This window comes from Heloderma suspectum, chromosome 15 (assembly GCF_057233095.1).
Source record: "Heloderma suspectum isolate Gila_16-S chromosome 15, 16-S_ref, whole genome shotgun sequence".
NCBI classification, from domain to species: Eukaryota; Metazoa; Chordata; class Lepidosauria; order Squamata; family Helodermatidae; genus Heloderma; species Heloderma suspectum.
Genome location: NC_139472.1, coordinates 1787225 through 1805989, shown reverse-complemented (window position 1 = coordinate 1805989; position 18765 = coordinate 1787225). Strand labels below are relative to the sequence as shown.

The 18765-nt window shown below is 52.0% G+C and overlaps 1 protein-coding gene across 1 annotated transcript in view; it reads left to right on the top strand.

Moving 5' to 3' along the window:
- Window positions 1-269: 269 nt before the first annotated feature.
- Window positions 270-18765, top strand: part of LOC146335172 (protein-arginine deiminase type-2-like) — a 45540-nt gene continuing 27044 nt past the window's right edge. Inside the window, exons 1-7 of the mRNA XM_084822029.1 lie at window positions 270-534; window positions 6168-6351; window positions 7197-7269; window positions 10568-10629; window positions 11764-11881; window positions 13222-13347; window positions 18348-18526. Coding sequence (XP_084678155.1) covers window positions 443-534; window positions 6168-6351; window positions 7197-7269; window positions 10568-10629; window positions 11764-11881; window positions 13222-13347; window positions 18348-18526 — 834 coding nt within the window. The 5' untranslated portion in view covers window positions 270-442. The remainder of the gene's footprint in view (window positions 535-6167; window positions 6352-7196; window positions 7270-10567; window positions 10630-11763; window positions 11882-13221; window positions 13348-18347; window positions 18527-18765) is intronic.

Below are 18765 nucleotides of genomic sequence, written 5' to 3'. Positions count from 1 at the left end.
GGTGACCCCCTCTGCACCTGCGAGGGCTCCGCCGCGGCTTTGACGGGAGCCCGGCGGCGCTCTGCAGCTGCTCAGGGGCCCCGCCGCCGAGGCGAGGCGAGGCGAGGCGACAGCCGGGGGCGCCGTCCCGCGGGACCGTGCCTCGGCGCGCCGCCAGGCGTTTCCCCCGGCCAGAAATACCGCCCGGGGCTGCTTGGCCCCGCCCGGCGCTGGGACGGGGCGGGCGGGCGCGGCGAGGGGGGCTCGTTCGGCGGCCTCGGCTGACGCCCCGGGGCGGGGCGCCCGAGGCTGGCTCTCGCCGGGCGGCCGGGGCGGCGCAGTGGCCACCCGCCCGCCTGTGGGACCAGGGCAGAGCCGGGCGCCCGCGGGGCGACGACGGGGAGCCGCGCGCCGCGCAGCAGCAGGGCGCTTTGCCCAGGGCCGCTACCCCGCGGCGGGCGGGATGCTGCGGGACCGGACGCTCCGCCTGCAGTTCGGGAACAGGATCGAGGCCGTCTGCGTGGTGGGCACCCAGCTCTCCACCGACGTCTATGGGTGAGGCGGCCTGCCCCCCGCCCCAGGGAGCTAGCCGCTGGAAAACGAGCGCCCCCTCCCCAGCGTGACATGTTCGCTCTCCCCCGCCCCAGTTTGGGAAGACGACCCCCCCCCCCCGCATATCGCAGGCAGCCCAAAGACCTCTGCACCTGTGCATAGATTTCTCTTTGCAGCGCCCTCCCGCCAGTGTCGCTAGATTCCTTAGATCTGGCATACCCCCCCCCCGCCCCACCTGAGGGGCAGGCAATCCCTATCGCACCCTTAAAATTAGCCCCAATTGTTCCCCAGTATAGAATACTTTCAAAGCGACTCTCTCCTGCCTGACAGCCCAATATTCTAATTCCTTTGCCCCCCCCCCCCATAATGTGAATCCAGGTCCCCCTTTGCATCCCCCACTATATGTGCATCCCCCACAGGCAGCATCCTGCATCGTCTACAATATTGCTTGGATTCTTGCATGTTGAAATTTCCATCTGGGTGGTGAAGGGTCCTTACAACTTCATTCCCCCCCCCCCCCGCCCATGTTGTACCTTATGCAGTTTCTGGCACCCTTTCCCCCAAGAGAAACCTCCTGCCACAGATCATGTGCCCACGCAACCCCCTCTCGGTGTAGCGGCCTGGCTTTAAAAGGGAGGGGTCCTTCCTTTCCATTCATTGGCTTGAAATATACTTTCTTGGTATCTCTGAAACATTTGGAAAACATTTGATGAGGAGTTTGGAACAGAGGGATTAGGGGAGGACTTCTGTTGGCGAAGGAGTGTGCCACTTTTGAGTCAGACAGAGCTCTTTGTGGCACGATTGAATTCTTAAATTCTTGCATGACCCAGGGGCATCTTGGCTTTGTGTGTTGGGTAACAGAGATGGAGTGGTGACTTGTCAGCCCCTGGTGCTGATGAGGAGATTTGCCAGAGGTCCTGTTTCTGCGTCCTCCGTTTCAGGTTTCAAGGATCCAAAAGATTTTAAACTTACTCCCCCCCCCCCAATCTTTCTTAAGACTCTAGTTGCATGTCTGCATTACTTGGCTGCACTAGATTTCTAAAATGCGTGGAAATCACACGCAGCCCGCACACCTGGCAGCCTTGATCCAATATCTTCAAGAGCTGGTTGCAGTTACTCAGTGATGAGGGGGAAGCATTCTGCATATACTCAGAGGCACACCTTCACCCATTCCAGGAGCAGAGCAGAGCCGTGGTAGTGACTTGGCGGTGGATTTTGTTGCTAAATTCTGGGGAGCCATGCAATGCAATCCTATGTGTGTTTACTCCAAAGTAAGTTCAACTGGGCTTGCGCTCAGGGAAGTGTGCACTGTATGGCAGACTTATTTCTTTATTTTATTGATTTTTTAACAAAATTAGGCTGCCTTTTCAGGTGGGATCCACTTTCACAAGCAGTGCCAGAAGCCCTGTTCAGTCAGGGACACATTTGCCCACTGAAGTGTGAGACCACACATGTATCCTTGTGATCAATGCACTTTTATCATTTGTCAGAGTTCGTGGAGGGAAAAAAGGAAAAGAAAAGGCATAAGGCCTCCGGGCAGAACTTAATTTCTGCTGAGAAAAGGTGCTGGGCTCGGGGAGCAAGTTATTTGTAGACTCGGGGCTTCAGGTAGCTATTGCTCAGTGGAGCAAGAAAGGCACTTTGCACACGCTCAGATTCCGTATTCCAGGGGCTGAGGAGTCCGAATAGTAAAACAGGGTTTAAATTCAGCTCTTCCTGTCTGTCCTCCATGAAATGAGGATGGGCTCTTTCAGCAACCATGAAAAGCTTCATATTTTTCTAATAGAGGCTGTACATCTCAAAGCAGCAGAATCCCTAGTGCTGGGTACCTTCCGGGGATAGAGAAACCGGGACTCAAATTTGCCATCGAGTCGCTGCTGTTTGACTTGGTAATCTCTCATCCTAGGGATGTTGCAGGGAGCTGGGAACGGTTCCCTGTTGGTGAGGGACAGCCGGCAGTCTGCCAGCGCTCAGAGGCCTATCGGTTGGCTGATGCAAGGCCCAGCCCTTGCTTTGGAAATGGTGCTCAGTCCGGGGCTAAGAGGCTGTGAGCGCTGCCGTTTCGGGTGCCCTTTGCCCATCCTCATCGGCTGTTTACATTGCTAAACCCTCTTCCATAACAAGAGAGCTCAGTCATCCTGTGTAAGCCTCTCCTGTCACTGCAAATGCTTCTTTGCAGCTGATTGTCCTTTGTTCATTTGCTCATTGAGCCGTTTATGCCAGGCTCTCTGCCAGGGCATTTGCAGATGCCAGGCTCCTGCACCAATCATTGTCGTGTGTGTTCTTAAAGCAGTGTTGGCAAATACCAGTTCGGTTTAAGGAAATGTTTAATAGACTTTGCAGCCTAAAGGACTTTAAGGAATGTCTGTGCAGGCTACATTTTCTTCCTCCCTACCGCTAAAACAAGGGTGTGGAACCTCTTTCAGCCTGAGGACTGAAATCCATTTTGGGAAACTCTCAGGGGCCGCTCTCCAGTGGTGGGCAGGGCCAGAGGCAAAAGGGGAGGAGCCGAAATAGCAGCATATTTAGCTTAAAGCTCTTACAGCCTTCGGAGAGGCATTTCAACCTTTTAGAATGGAGGAAAAGTGCACAAAAGCCAGGAAGCTGATTGGTGGTTGGGAGAAAGGGGGCATGGCCAGGGGAACAGGACATGGCCATTGGGGACCCTCAAAGGGCTGGATTTGTCCTCTTGGCCTCTGCACCCCCGGCTCAAAGCGTCTACCCTGATTTCCTTCCCTTTGCTTCCACGTATGGGTGAAATTGTGGTGAAGATTTGGGGAGGCTTCTGAACATCGGCCTCCTCGTGGCTTTTTAGACATTCTGGCCAGAATGTGAACTTCTCTGAGTCAGTAGCACATAGAACATCAGTCATGGAAGTTCCCAGGTAAATGTTTGGTGCTGCAAACCGGCCTTAAGCAGTGTGTCCGAATGCTCAGGGTTCCTCGACCGGGCACAATCTGCTGTGTCAACTGCTTCCTTTCAGTGGCTGAGCTGACGTGGGCTGGTACAGTGTCTCTTGCTAATGCAATGCCCAGCTGCCACTGTCAGGAGGCATGGTTGACGCAGCACTTAAAATAGACCTGGGAAGCCATGGGTATTATGCAATGAGTCCCAAAAGAGTGAAGTAGGCAGGCCGGGCAGACTCCAAAAATCCAAACGAAGAAGGGATTCAGGTTACTCCCCCTGACCTTGAAACCCATGGAGTTCCAGTCAAGTGCCGGAAAGTAGCCCACAGGAAAATGAGGATGCCTACAATAATATTTTCATTCAGCTGAATATCGTACTTTCTAAACCAGAGTTGTCTAGCTGCTCCTGTTCAGCAAAGCTTGGCATGTAACTGATTTGCAGAGTACTTGAGGTTCTTGCTTCAGTCTTGCAACAGCTCAGGTTCTGCAAGGGTTATTGCTAAGATCTAATGTCTTGCAAGGAGACCTTGCAGGATAGGCTCAGCTGAGGATGTGCCAAAGAATATCCAAAGGAAGAACAAGAAAATTATCATCATAGTTCTGTATTTGAAGGAGAAGAGCAGATTTATGAAGCACCTTTGTGGAATACATTTTGGAACATGGTTGGTTTGCATCTACGTAATAATATATAAATAGATTAGGGTTGTAACATGTAATTAATTAATCGGTTCGTTTAATCAATTAAAACAACACTTTGGATCAGTTAAAATGGTGTCCTGGTTAATCGGGCAGCAGGTTTTTAACTAAAAATATATGATTTTTAACACAAGTATGTGGAAAACTGTTGACGGAAAGTGCCATCTTAAAACGCTTCCCTCCTATATGTGAGAAGGAGAGACTGGGCTTTCCCATTTTTTTTTTTTAAGAGGATCCTTTCTGCACTGCAAAACAATACGTGTATCATCGAAAAACAAAGGAGGTCTGCTTTTTGTTTGAGAAGTATTATCTTTACTGATATGTCAGTATAATCAAGTAATTGACTGAGCAATCAGTTAGAACTCATACAATAAATGGATGAAAATACCTTGAACTGTGGGAGAGCCCCAAGACCAATCGCCCCAGATGGCCAAGAGAGATGTGTGCCTTGGACTGGCTTGATAAGCTTAGTTGACATTGGGCTAGATTTGGAAGAGGGGGCTTCAGGTGTGGGCTGGAGCCAGTATCAGTGTCTGTCTTGAATCATCAAAGGCTGCCCGGTATATGGAGGGCGGAAGGGAAGGAAAGTGGGTGCTACGCAGTCCTCTGTGAGATCCTAAGAATGCTGTCAATCTGTGCTGTGGCACTAGTAAATCTGTCTGGCTAGCAGAGACATCTTTGGAGCCCGGGCACTTAACCCTGCTTGGGATCTTTTTGAGCACATGTGTGTACAGATTGGTTTCTGTGTGTGTGTGTGTGTGTGTGTGTGTGTGTGTGTGTATCCCTCAAAAAATACCATTCGGATCAGAGAAGCGCAGGTAGCACTGCCCGTCCAGTCTTGTCCTTCCCACGGAAAGATCTGAGACAGCAGGAAGGGGTACTTTTGCTGCAGCTCTTGGGAACGACTCTAGAGCAGGCTTCTGCAGGGCCTCCTCCGGATGTGTTTGGCGCCTTCCAGATGTCCTGAGGAATCCCAGTCTTCAAAAGCATATTTCACCTAGGCAACTGTGGTGGCCGCTTCTCCCTGAGGTTGCAAGCTGGCGCCGGGCTATATCACCTCAGATTGCAGGTGGGGCTCACATGGTTGAATGATCCTTTATATACAAATGTTTCCCTGCATGCAGAAAGCTAGCAGGTCAGGCACAAGGAGAATTTTAGCCTAGCCCTGACAAGCTAGCATTATCTGTGCACTGTTCTCTTTCTATGTGGGAGCATTCTGTCTTGCCTGCAGCACGAAAGGGGCAATCCAGACACAGATGGGTGACCACTGTAGTAAGAACTGGGGCAGCAAATCAATAACCAATCAGTCAATCAATCCGAAGATGCAGCTGTCAAAGCTTCAGCATCTTCTCAGTGATTGTAAGACTTGAGCTAGTACACATACACATGGAGAGAGAGATTTTCCACTGTTTAGACCAGAGGTGTTGACCTCTTTCAGCCCAATGGGCCACGCTCCAGTGGTTCATTCCTTAGAACCCTTCCCACCAGTCACTCACCCTCAGGAGAGGCATTTCAGCCTTTTAGAATGGGGGAAATCTGCGCAAAAGCCAGGAAGCCACAAAAACCTCAATGGTTGGGGGAAGGAGGTGTGACTCTTGGGGCATCTCTACACCAGCCTAAAATCCTGCATTTAAAATGGGGCTTTCTGCTTCCATTTTAGATGCAGGATCACGACGATTCCCTTTTTCACGTGCTTCCTTCCCCCCTCCTTCTCCCCATATCTGAGTCTTCCATTATCTTTCATTGATCCCGTTCCTCTCCTTGCCGCTTTTCCTCATTTCATGGAGGGAACTCAAGTGGAGCACAACGGGGTGATTTGGTAGCTCATTATCTGCGATCTCTTTAAAAACAGAACAAAGGGCATTTAGTGCAGGAGACGCCCCGGAGGGTCACGGCGTCATCTGAAGAGCCCGCAAACATCCGTGAAGGAGCCATCGCAATCGCAGGATAACAGCTCCCTGTGAAGAAAGCCTTGCAGGGCAGGTTGTCTTCTCTGTAGCTGCATCACAAGCCTCCTTCCTTCTCCTTTTACAGAGCAGCTCCTGCCGAAGCCATAACATTCAGCGTGAAGCATTCGGATGACGTCAAGGTCGAAGTGGTTTCCAGCGACCGAGTGGATCCAGCGCCCACAAACGGTGGGAAGCAATGGCCGCTGGACCCCAAGACAATCCTGAGGATCCAAATGATCCGACCCAGCACCGAGGCCAACGACAACAAAGTGAGAGAGGCTTGACGCTTTTGTCTTCTCCATCCCCAAGCGCTAGGAAGTGGGATCGCCGGAAAAGGGGAAACACATCACCACAAAAGAGGCCCCAACTGATTGGCATATGCTAATTTATATGCATAGATTCAAGTCTAGGAACTGTTATTCTAATTAACATAGAAATACACTGCATCTCAGTGTAGTGCGGAAGACAGAGGCCAGGAGACTGGTGTTCCTGCCTCTGCGGTCCGCTGTTGTTGATGAGCAACACTTCTTATGGCTCTTTACCTTTAATCTGGAATTGGACAGCTCTTCGAAGAGAGGATGGTCCTTGGATAGCCCTTCAAATAAAGGACTGTCCTCTGTAAAAGAGGACACCTGGCCACCCTACTAGAAGGGCCAATTCCTTTGGAAGTAGAGAGAGAATCGGGGATTGTGGAAAGGGTGAGCACGCATCCGGCTGAACCAAATGGGCCTTGCTCCTGAGTAAACGTGCGTAGGCTGTGCGGGATCCTAATGGCAAATATAGTGCTCTATGACGTCCCATGTGCAACCCTCGTTTTTCCTTTCTGCTTCTCCTGGATTACAAGAGAGCAGTGCCTCACTATCGCCCAAGGACGCTACTGTGGAACGGACTATGATTTTATGCCAGGAGAAAGCAGAGGAAAATCCTGCTGCCACCCCTGCAGGCATTCCCCCCCCCAAACGCCCCCACCCTCAAGGCAGTTCTGGTGCTTCCTGACAGTTATTTCAAGAATGGGAGGCTCTGACCCCACTCTGTCGCCATTTTTCCGTCAGTCCCTTTTCCTTTCTTTTCCTTTTGAACTCTAACCCGCCACTGTATGTTTTCCCCTCTCCAGGTAACTGTCGGCTATTACGGTGAGGACAGCAGCCACCCCATAGACCAAGCGGGCGTTTTCCTGACTGGCATCGGTGAGTCCTGGCTTTCCCTGGAATGGGAGAGACCTTCCCCCCCACCCCCGCTCCCCCAGTAATCCTGTTTATCTCGGTTTTATGTAGCAAATTATTCCAGCTTTTGCCAGCTGCTTAAAAAGAATCAGACGAGGTCTCGCAGCTTTTCGGCTCTTGAATGTAACAAGGGCAGCTTCTTAATTGCCTCAGACAACAGGGCAGGGACACAGGCCGCCTCTTTGGCCCTGGCTGTTACACCACCTTGCCCTCCGTCCCGCTGTAGTAAGTGTTAAAAGTCACAAGGACACACAGAGCGGAGGAGCAGACCGCAGTGCTCGCTGACAGCGCCCTCCCCATCTTTGGTCTCCCTGGTGGAGTTCCAGGCCCTGGGCCATACATGCAGCAAAGTACCTCCGAGCGTGAGCAAAGTGCTTTCACCACAGAGTAACCCCAGCCACCTCCCTACTAATCCAGGATTGGGGCAGCAGGATTAAGCCTTCGGGGTTGCAGTGACGTCAGACAGGATGTTGGGTGGTGTGCCATCACATCCAGTAACCCAGAGGTTCAGGAATCAGGCTTGGGGCCCAAATCCAGGCTTTGTTGTTCCCCAGCGGACCACACCCCCTTCCCCTAGGCCCACCCCCTTTCTCCCGACCACTAATCATTCGGTGGTTTCCCACCTCTTTCAGCTCGGGGGCCAAATTCCATTCCGGAGAAGCTCTCAGGGGCCGCATTCCCGTGGTGGCCATGGCCAAAGGCAAAAGGGGTGGAGCAAACATCCCAAAAATACCAGCATACCATAGCTTAAAGCTCTTCCTGCCAGTCACTGAGACTTCGGAGGGGCATTTCAACCATTCAGAATGGGGGGAAATTGCACAAAACCCAGGAAACCTGCAAGTGGGAAGGGGGCATGGAGCCTCAGAGGGCTGGAATGTGAGCCCAGGCGGGCAGACTTGGCCCACCGGCCTGAGGTTCCGCACCCCTGCCCTACAGCCAAGTGGTGATGGTAATGGGATATATTCTTTGTCGACTTTGCCCCTGCCGTTTCTGTAAAGGGTCTTTTTGCTCCCACCATGCCTCTTGCGACAGTCCCTCCCAAGTAACTGTAGCCCGGCGGGTTGTGCCTTCTGTCACCAAGGCAGCAGCAAAACAGCTTTCCAGCAATGCCCGGATTGTCTCACATGATAGCCCCCAGATGCTGCCGGGAGCCTTGAGGGTTGCCCTCCTTGGAGGCACGGGCGGGGCGGGGTGTTCCTGGGCCTGTGAACCAGGCTCTCGGGGGCTGTCCTTGCCAATGTGCTTCTGCTGGCCCCCTTTCTGCTGGCCCCCCTTTCCCTCCTCCAGCCTGGCTGCCCCGGTCTCCACGGGTGCTTTCATATCAGAGCCTGTTAGGAATCATTTTCTGCAGTTACGTGGAAGTGAAATTAAAATCTCTGCAGCATTTAGCGGAGCACTATGTCATCCATCAGCGCCGTTCTCTGTGACTAAGGTTGTATAGCTCAGTGGCAGAGCCCCCGCTTTGCAGGCAGAAGGCCCAGGTTCAACCCCCAGCAGCAGCGCCAAGCAGGGCTAGGAAGGAATCCTGCCTGCAACCCTGGCGAGCCGCTGCTGCCGGTCGGCGCTGCCAATACCAGGCTTGATGGACCAAGGGTCCGACTCTGTAGAAGGCAGCTTCCGATGTTCTAGAACATCTGCTCACAAAGTTCCAGTCAATAAAAGGTCCCTGGCAGCCTTGAACAAAAGTTTGTTTGCAGGATCAGCCAATTTTAATCCTTCCTCTTGAGTCTATCCAGGAGATTAGGGAGTGATTGCCCCTTGAATAGCCTTCCTGTGAATTGCACCATGGCAGTTTCTTTTCCAGTGCCAGAGGGGTGGTGGCAGGGGAAGTCATAAGAACATAAGAAGAGCCCTAAAGCTGGGCCAGACCAAGGGCTTATCAAGTCCAGTATTCTGTTCCCAGGGTGGCCAGCCAGCTGCCTGTGGGAATCCCACGAGTCTGACATGAGTGCAACAGCGCCCTTCCACTTGTGTTCCCCAGCAACTGGTATATACAGACACACCGCCTCTGTACATGCTTTACTTACTGATATCCTCTCTTTATTAGTTTTTCTTTCTTTAATAGCAAATCCCCCTTAATGGCTATTTTGGCTTACATGTTGCATTTAAACAGTCTGTTTAAATTTGAAAATAGGCGCTAGGGGCCTTAAAAAAGTAACAGTTACACTTAAAGGGTCCTAAAAATGCAAGAATTACACTTGAATTATCTGATGGGCACACAGTGCCCTGCTTCTTTGGAAATACAGTGCCTTTTAAAAATATATATAATTAATTTCCTGCTCCTGTATAGCATCTGCAGACTCCAAATGGGTGTCTGTTCCCACTGATCCCTGAAATTCGGAGGTTCTCCATCATGAAGACTGCAGCCATCATGTTGTTGCAATTCCCTCAAGGGACAAAGATTTGCATCCAGAAAGAAGCTAACATTTAAAGCGGGGAAGGGCAGTCACCTTTGGTCCAGGGCCCAGATCACACACCCCAGCTGAGTGGTGTGGGGGAATCCTCAGTTTATCTCCAATTTCTGTTCGGATAGACGAAAGGGTTTCCCCTTTGCGCTTCTTGCCCTCCAATGGGGATTCCTTTCCGCCAGCAGGTGGGGCTTGGGGAGGGGAGGGGGCAGTTTCCCTCCCCTGCTATAAAGAATCAGAATTATATACCAATTTAATTTGACATAAGCCACTCTGTGGCCAGTGGGGCAGCTGGGGTCGGACCTTGGAGCCCAATTCCTGGCCCCTGCAGCCCGGGGCCCCCCAAACGATCTCTCAGAGAGCCGAAGGTTCTTGCAAATGAGGGCAGCAAGTGCCAACTCCGTTTTACTCCTCTGCTCATGATGGTGCTGTGGTTTAAGGGAGCTTAAAATGCCAACCTGCACGTGCTCAGAATATTATTATTTTTACCAGTGTCGGCAAACTGTTTTGTGGTTACTTGGATGTGTCAGGGATGTAGAAGCAGTCGCAAAACATGAAGTGGTGGAGAGAGGAGAAATGTGATTGGGTGCTTCCGGACTGAAATAACACTCAAGGCCATCTCAAGGGGCCCCCATAAGTCTGTTATGTCCAGGGTCTAACGTCACTTAGCTGCAAGGTGGCTCACTCCCAGGTAAGTCTGTGTAAGGTCTTCCCAGCCTTAGGTGCCACCCCTCCGCTGTTGAGATGGACCTGTCCTCTGGCCTGCCCCTGCCACACAGCTGTTGCAGGTGCAGGAGAATTCATAGTGCTCCCGAGAAACAGGACAGGCTTGCTAACTGGTCTTGTCTTTCCAGCGATTTCGCTGGACGTGGATGCAGACCGTGATGGGGTGGTGGAGAAGAACAACCCAAATAAGGTAACACGTGCGCAGGCTTCACAACGAGACATGCTTGAGGCGTTTGTTTATTTATTATGTACACCTGAATTTCTGGGACACGGTTGCAGGGTTCAGAGACCTGAAGTGGCCACACAGACCTCCTGTTCCCAGCCATGGGACTCCACCCCCGAGGCCCCGGGGGAAGGGGAGCTTTCTTCTAACCCCACCGAGGTCACCTAGGGTTGGAGCTCTTGAGGCCTGCAAGGCATTTAAATTACCAGGAACAATCCCCCTCCCTCCTTGGGAAAGGCTGGGACACTCTGTACGAAAGGGCTGCCTCACCCCACGGGCATATTTTGGCACAGAGGCCTTCCATCCCCAGCGTTCCTCCAAGCCTTCCTGCTGTGCTGGTGATCCCTCAGCTGCGTTCTTCCCTTGATGGAGACCTCTTTCTCCTTTGGGCCTACCAATGTATAATGTTCCATGTGACAGAGCCTAAAGGAAGACCCCGAGGTGCACCAAAAAACAACGTCATTTAGACATGGACACTCCTTGGATGTGTGCTTTTAGGGACAGGGAGGGCACCACTTTCTGGACTGGTGTCTCTTAAGCTAGCCTTTCCCAAATGAGCACCTTCGAGATGTGTGGGACTGCAAGTCCCATAATCCCCAGCTATGCTGGTTGGGAATGATGGGAGTTGCAGTCCAACCCATCTGGAGGGCCCAAGGTGGGCAGGATTAACTAAAACATTTAGATTACAACATTTCAATGGATTAAAAAAGAAGCCCCCTGTTTAATTGGGCCACCAACTTTTTTCAAATTGCTTTCGATGCAAGTATTTGCAAAACCCACGAGTGGGTAGCCACATCTTGGAAGAGGCATTCCTAATCCACTCTCCCAAAGAAGGGAACACCTCTTCTCACATGATGCTTACCGTGATAGGTGGCGTATCTCATCTCAGACACAAATTAAATGTTTTTCCCTCTTCAGAAGTATTGTCTCCGCTCATATGCAAACATATGCAGATTTAATCAATCCGTTAGCAGCCATCAGCCATGCTGGCTGTGGATGATGGGAGTTGCAATCCAAGGCATCTTTGGAGCATCAGTGTGGAGAAGGCCGCTTTATACGAATCCATGTTCCATGCACTAAACTCAAGCGTTGCTGTTCCAGGGTACGTGGACCTGGGGTCCCAACGGACACGGTGCCATCTTGCTGGTGAACTGCGATAAGGAAAACCCATTCACTGGTGTGGAAGACTGCCAGGATGACAAAGTATTCTGCAAGGGAGGTACGCGAAGCCCATCTCATGATCCTCTGGGGATTCAGAGAGCTCAGCTGATGGAAAAAACCCTTGCAAACCCGACGGTCACGGCCCCCATTGTAAATACTATTCCATGCGTGGAAGTAACATTGGGGTGTTTTCCAGTCATAGGGTATTTAACCAGTTTGAATGGTTCCTCCCAACTGGGCCCTGGAGAATCTTCCTCTGCAGTTCTCCATACTCAGTCTTGGACGCTAAGGAAGGGTCGTCCCTTTCCCCCAGAAACCCCCCGAAACTGTAGTTCTGTCGGTGGAGGCAGGGATCTCCAAGAATTCCCAGTATTTTCACCAGAACAGTATTTCTAGAATTCTTGGGAGGGAGCTGCAACTGGTCTAAAACCGATACGGGCACACTATGGATATGCCCTGAACTTAGATTTAGAACAGGGGTGCAGAATTTCAGGCCCAGAGGCTAAATCCAGCCTCCTGGGGCTCCGATCCAGAGTCTGTCAGAAGCCGTGCTCCATTCCACCAAACACCGATCATTTGGTCATTTCCCATATTTTGTGTAGTCCCCCCCCCATTCTAAAAAGTTGAAGTGCATCTCCTAAAGCTTTGTTACTGGCGGTCAGAGCATTACACTTGAATATGCTGGAGTTTTTGGTATTTCGAAGAGGCCTGTGAGAGCCTCTTTGAAACAAAGCCTCAGGCTGAAAGAGGTTTGACACCCCTGTAGACAACAGGGACTCAGGCAGGCCGATAGCCCACCTGGGTAGAGGGCAGCTTCCTATTTAGATCCGTCCTTTACACAGAACCATGAGGGCTAGAGTCTTAATTTATTTTTAGGGGAAGGGCCGTCGCTCAGTGGTAGAGTTTCAACACCCCTGATTTAGAGGAAGGGACAGGAAGGACAGGCTGTGCTGGTGGTTCCCAGAGGACGTTGGGGGACAAAACAATAGGTTCAGCCTCTTTGCTGCACGCGGGCCAGGAGGCAGCGTATTAGGCTGTTGACTGGCGTATTAATGCAGCTGTTTACCATCATTAATGAACAGGGGGAGCTACTTCCTGCCAGCCAGAAGATTTGGGAGCGGGATGTGAAGTGCACCCAGGAAGGAGCCTCGATTAGCATCGGGGTGCCACGGTCCGTGTTCAAACGATGGCTGTTCCTATGCCACTTGCTTGTGCTGCTAGCCTGAGCTGCGCGGGGGTTGGCGGCCCTGGGGGGCTGGGGGAGTCCAACCTACCGGTCCTAGCCAAAGCACTTTGTGCAGAAAAACCCTCAGGGACATCCATGTATCCAGAGTCCTCATGTATTTTCCCCCCTTCTCCTTTCTTGCTGTTTCCTGGGCCTTGACCTTGAACCCCCAGACCTGGAAGACATGTCCCGCATGATCTTGAGAACGCAAGGGCCTGACCGCCTGCCTCCCGGATATGAAATGGTTCTCTACATTCCTATATCTGACTCTGACAAAGTTGGGGTATTTTACTTGCAGAGTAAGTAGGTTTTCTCTCTGTATGTGTTATGTGTTGCAGTGTTATTTGACTGCTGCAAACATCTTCCTTCCTTCCTCCTTCCATCTTTCTTTCTTTCCTCCATCTACCTATCTTTCTTTTTCCCGTCCTTCTTCCTTTCTTCTTCCTTCCTTCCTTCCTTCCTTCCTTCCTTCCTCCTTCCATCTCTCCTTCCTTCCTTCCACCCGTCCATCCTTCCTCCCTTCCTCCTTCCATCTGTCCTTCCTTCCTTCCTTCCTTTCTTCTTCCTTCCATCCTTCCTTCCTCCTCCCATCTTTTTCTTTCCTCCATCTACCTATCTTTCTTTTTTCCTTCCTCCTTCCATCTGTCCGTCCTTCCTTCCTTCCTTCCTTCCTTCCTCCTTCCTCCTTCCATCTGTCTGTCTGTCTGTCTGTCTGTCTGTCTGTCTGTCTTTCTTTCTTTCTTTCTTTCTTTCTTTCTTTCTTTCTTTCTGCTTTAATGTTTGCTATGAACCCGTCCTTCAGCTCCCCCTTTCCTCCAACCACCAACTGTTTGCTGGTTTCCTGGCTCCTGTGCAGTTTTTCCCCCTGTCCTAAGAGGTTGGAATGCCTCTCCTAAGGCTTACAGTAGCTACTAGCAGTAAAAGCCAGTAACTTTAAAGCTGATAAAACATGAATTAAAGAAGTATATTTAAAGAATGAAATGTGGGGCTTAGAGAGAACGAACAAGCATCTAAAGGGCCAGTTCATGCCATGGGCTCAGTGGCACCAGACTGCTTCCCTTCTGTATTTTCTCCTGGGGGAAGACATGGGGGGGAAAGGGGGGGCTGCATTCTCATCCATTCAGGGCCCCACAAGATGGAGCTTACCGTCTTCCAGCTCCTGCCGGAGAACCAACATGTGTTATCTCATGGATGGTTTTTGCCTTCCGTGAGTAGAACAGGCTGTCTCTAGCCAGCCCGGAAGCACCGGCGTCACACTGGATTCCGGCGCCCACGGCTCATTGCTACCAACGACCAGCTTGGGAATCGACGGCATTAGGTCGTCTGAGCCGTCAACACATCTAACGTGAAAGGGCCCCTGATGTCTGCAACATTCCAGGCACTTAACTGGCACCCGGAGGAGGTCCACCGAGAACAACGCGCCAACGGAACCGGTGCAATTAGAGCTGGCAGGGGAGAGGGGCGGCATTTCTTGGCAGGGGCCCCGGAGGGAGTCGTCACTCAGCCATTAAGGCTCTCGATCAGAAGCGAGTCTCCGAGAGGTCCTGGGGAGGCAGCCAAGCAGAGCGGCCCCGGGGTGCCTCTCCAGCAGCCTGGCAGGGCATACCTCGGAAGGAAAGAGGCCGAACTGCGGGGTTGCCTGAGCAGGGGAAGGAGCAAGTGGTTGGCTCAGGAAATGCTCACCAGATGCTCTTGAAATCTCCTTAAGGGAGGAGAGGCAAGGAGGCATAAGAGGAGCAAAGCCAGAAGGGATTTGGGGCAATGGTGAAGCACCTCCTAGACTGGCCAGCCAACATTTGCATTGAGATTCTCCTACTCCGGGCTTTTCATAAGAAGCCGCTGTAAACTGACCCGTGATCCATCTAGCCCAGTATTGCCAACACTGAGTGGCAGCAGCTCTGCAGGTTTCAGGCAGGAGTTTTTCCAGATGTGGGGATTGAACCTGGGATCTTCACGCAGGATTCTTTCCCAGCCCTACCTGGAGATGCTGCTGGGGATGGAACCTGGGACCTTCTCCAGGCAAAGCAGGGGCTCTGCCACTGAGCCACGGCCCTTCCTTAAGTTTCTAGGCCTTGTGGTTCTGACTAAAGGGCTGATTTAAATAGGAACGTAGGAAACTGCCTACACTGAGTCAAACCATCACTCCATCTAGCCCAGTATTGTCGACACTGACTGGCAGCAGTGGCTTTCCAGGGTTTTGGGCAGGATTCTTTCCCAGCCCTACCTGGAGATGCTGCAGGGGATCGAACCTGGGACCTTCTCCAGGCAAAGCAGAGGCTCTGCCACTGAGCTGTGGTCCTTCCCATGGTCCTTTTCAAAAGCTCCCCCCTCCCATGCACATCTGGAGGGGAAAGGATCTCATCGGGGCAGCCAGCCCAGGAAGCTTTGCAAAAGTTGGTCCTGTTTTCTCCATTAGGCCACAAATGGCTCATTGAATTCATCATGGTCTAGCAACATCTGCAAATATACTTATATGCAAGGCTTACAGGAAGGACTGTATCTCAGTGACAGAGCACGTGCTTTGCAGGCAGAAGGTTTCAGGTTCCGTCCCCAGCATTTCCACGTAGGGCTGGGAAAACTGCCTGAAACCCTGGAGAGCTGCTACCAGTCAAGAGGAGACAATACCAGGAAAGATGAACCCCAACAATCCGACCTTCCTGTCATCTGATTTTTCTTTTCTTTTGCAACCTTCCTGTGTAGATCAATGTAGGAATCCGATCCGGCCCATGGAGGGGTCCCATCCAGTCCACGGGGACCTGGGCTCCTTGCATGGGCTCCTCCTCAAGTTTTGTCCCCCGGCCTGGAGGCTACCAGGGGCTTATGGAAGAGGTGGGAAGGGAGGATTCCCCTGCTGCCACTCCCTGTCCCAAACGGAGGGGTAAAATGTGAGAGCCTAACATTTTACTACCTAGGCTCAAGATGTAGCCACGCGTTGTTGTCTTTTTCACGTGGGGCAGCTGGTTGGCTACTGTGGGAACAGAACGCTGGGCAAGGTGGATGCTTGGTCTGATCTGGCAGGGCTCTTCTTTGGTTCTTATGGAGGTCAACTGTTCAAGGCCTTCCACAGTTATGTGTGTTTAGCTCTTCAATGCAGAGAGATGTGATAGTCTGGACAGGCCAACAAAACACCCCAGGCATTTTACTGTAGCAATAAGACACCCCATTTTGAGGGATTACTGCACTGGAATGCCCTCCAGCCCATGAAACTGTCACTCCCTTTGGTCTCCCTAATCCTTGGGAGACGTCCTTTGTCTCCCAGCACTACTGTGGTGTCTTTATTGCCAATTATAAAACCGCATTCAGCGGCGATGATGTTCAGCTGTCAAGGTCGGTAGAGGGGAGGAAAATCGCACCGGGGCACTCAGCAGGCTGGTGGCAGAGGGATGTGCCTCTCCCAGATGGAACGGCCACTATAAAGCAACCGTAATGACAAGGGACCCAGCTGGAAAGCACACAGCCCATCCCTTCTGCAAGGCCGCCAGCACCCGCAGGCCATTTGCATAAGCACTCAGCTGTCCAATTTCAAAGTTCAAGGCCGGAGGGCAAGTCTCGTACCTGCCTAAAGTGCACAAAAGCCCTCAACCCTCAAAAAGATTTCAGAACCAAAATCTTCCAAAATCTGACACTCCCAGATGCTGCCCCCCAAAGGCAGAGCTCCTCCTTGCACCATTCTCAGCCTCAGTGTCCCTTCTGGGAAGTCAGAACCAGTTGCAACTTCTGTCACTGGATTTGGGCGGGGCGCAGAGCACAATGAGTGCCAGCCAAAAAGTCCCTGTGGCATGTTATTTTAAAAATTATTATCATTATTTGCTTCCCCCATGAAATAATAGCAGCAGGATTCATTATGTCTGATGAGCAAATCCATGCAAAGCGTATGCATTTTTAGGATTTGGAGAGCCCCAGAATCCAGCTTTTCCTGCGGAAGGACTGGACTTGTCTAAATGCAAGATACTGATCTTTAAAAAATGTTTTTAAGCACGCTCTGCCCTGCCCCTTACGGTTTTGCTTCAAAGAGCCCTTTGGCCCTAGTCTTATTGACTTAATTTGTTTCGAGCCTGCGGCTGGTCGCCAAGCTGGGTCAAAGCCGGGCCTCTCTCTTGGCCAGGCGGCTAAATAACTCTTCCCCGTGGATTGAGTGATGGCACCTTGGCCTAGAACACTGGACATACCAGTTTTGGAGCCAGACATTGAATTAACGTATTAATTGGCCAGGCTGGGGGAGGGCAGCAGTTTGGCCTTCACCTCAGCACGGCTCCTGGATGCCCAGTTGCAGCTGTGCAAATCGCTCCCACAGGAGTGGATGGCAGCCACACCTTTGGCCACACTGGATCACAGGCTGCTTCTCAGACTGGCCCACTGCCTAACATATGGAGGTTGGCTCCGTTCTGGGGGTGTTCTTCAAACGCCATCTTTGATACGTCACTAGCAAACTGTCCTTCAATGTGAAAGGACAGCACTGGTCTTCGTAAACCACCCAGAGAGCATTGGCTATTGAGTGGTATAGAAATGTGATAAATGGACCTCCTCCCCTGCAAGGGACAAAATCCCAGTGGCTTCTCATAGATGTTAAATAGCATCAGGGAGAGGATGGAACGCTGTGGCGCCCCACAAGTAAGCGGCCACAGGTCCAAAACCTCCTCTCCCAGTGCTACCCTCTGGTACCTGCTGGAGAGGAAGGACTGGAACCACTGCAATACGGTGTCTCGAATGCCCAACCCCTCCAGGCGGTCCAGGAGGATACCGTTGTCAATGGTATCAAAAGCCGCTGAGAGGTTGAGGAGAACAAGGAAGGAACATTTGCCCCTATCCAGAGCCCTCCTCATATCATCCACCAAGGCGACCAAGGCCATTTCTGTCCCATGCCCAAGCCTGAAGCCCGACTGAAATGGGTCTAGATAATCGGCTTCTCCCAAGTGTGCCTTCAACTGCATTGCCACCACCCGCTCAATCACCTTGCCCAAAAAATGGCAGATTCGAGACTGGATGAAAGTTGTTCAGAACTTGGGGACCCAAGGAGGGCTTCTTTAAGAGCGGTCTTATCACTGCCTCCTTGAGGGCTGATGGCATCACTCCCTCCTCAAGGGAGGCATTCACCACCGCCCTGATCCCCTCACCCAGTCTCTCTCTGCAGCCCATAATGAGCCAAGATGGGCAAGGATCAAGTAAGCAGGTGGTCAGCCGTACAGATGAAAGCACCTTGTCCACTTCATCAGGAGGAAGAAGCTGGAACCAATCCCACAAAACCGGTTTGCCACAGACACGCCTGCCCTAACGTGTCCCCCGCTCCCTCCGCCTGCAGATCCATTCTTTGGCCAGCGCTACATCCACGTCCTGGGCCGGAGAAAGCTCTACCATGTGGTGAAGTACACGGGGGGCTCCGCAGAGCTGGAGTTCTTCGTCGAGGGGCTCCGCTTCCCGGACGACAGCTTCAACGGACTCGTCACGGTCCACGTCTGCCTTCTGGAGCCAGTTGCTGAGGTGCAGCAGCGAACGCGGCAGGGGTGCGGTGGAGGCGGGAGAGGGGGCACGGCTGCTTTCCTCCTGCAAAGGGAGCGCCAAGGTCATGCGTCCTTTATAATACTGCAGCAGGCCCGAGGCATCGGGTGGAAAGAGCTTGCCTTCCCGTGAGAACATCAGCGGAGCCCTGCTGGAGCAGACCAAGGCTCATCTGGTCCAGCATTCTGTTCACACGGTGGCCAACCAGCTGCCCCAATGGG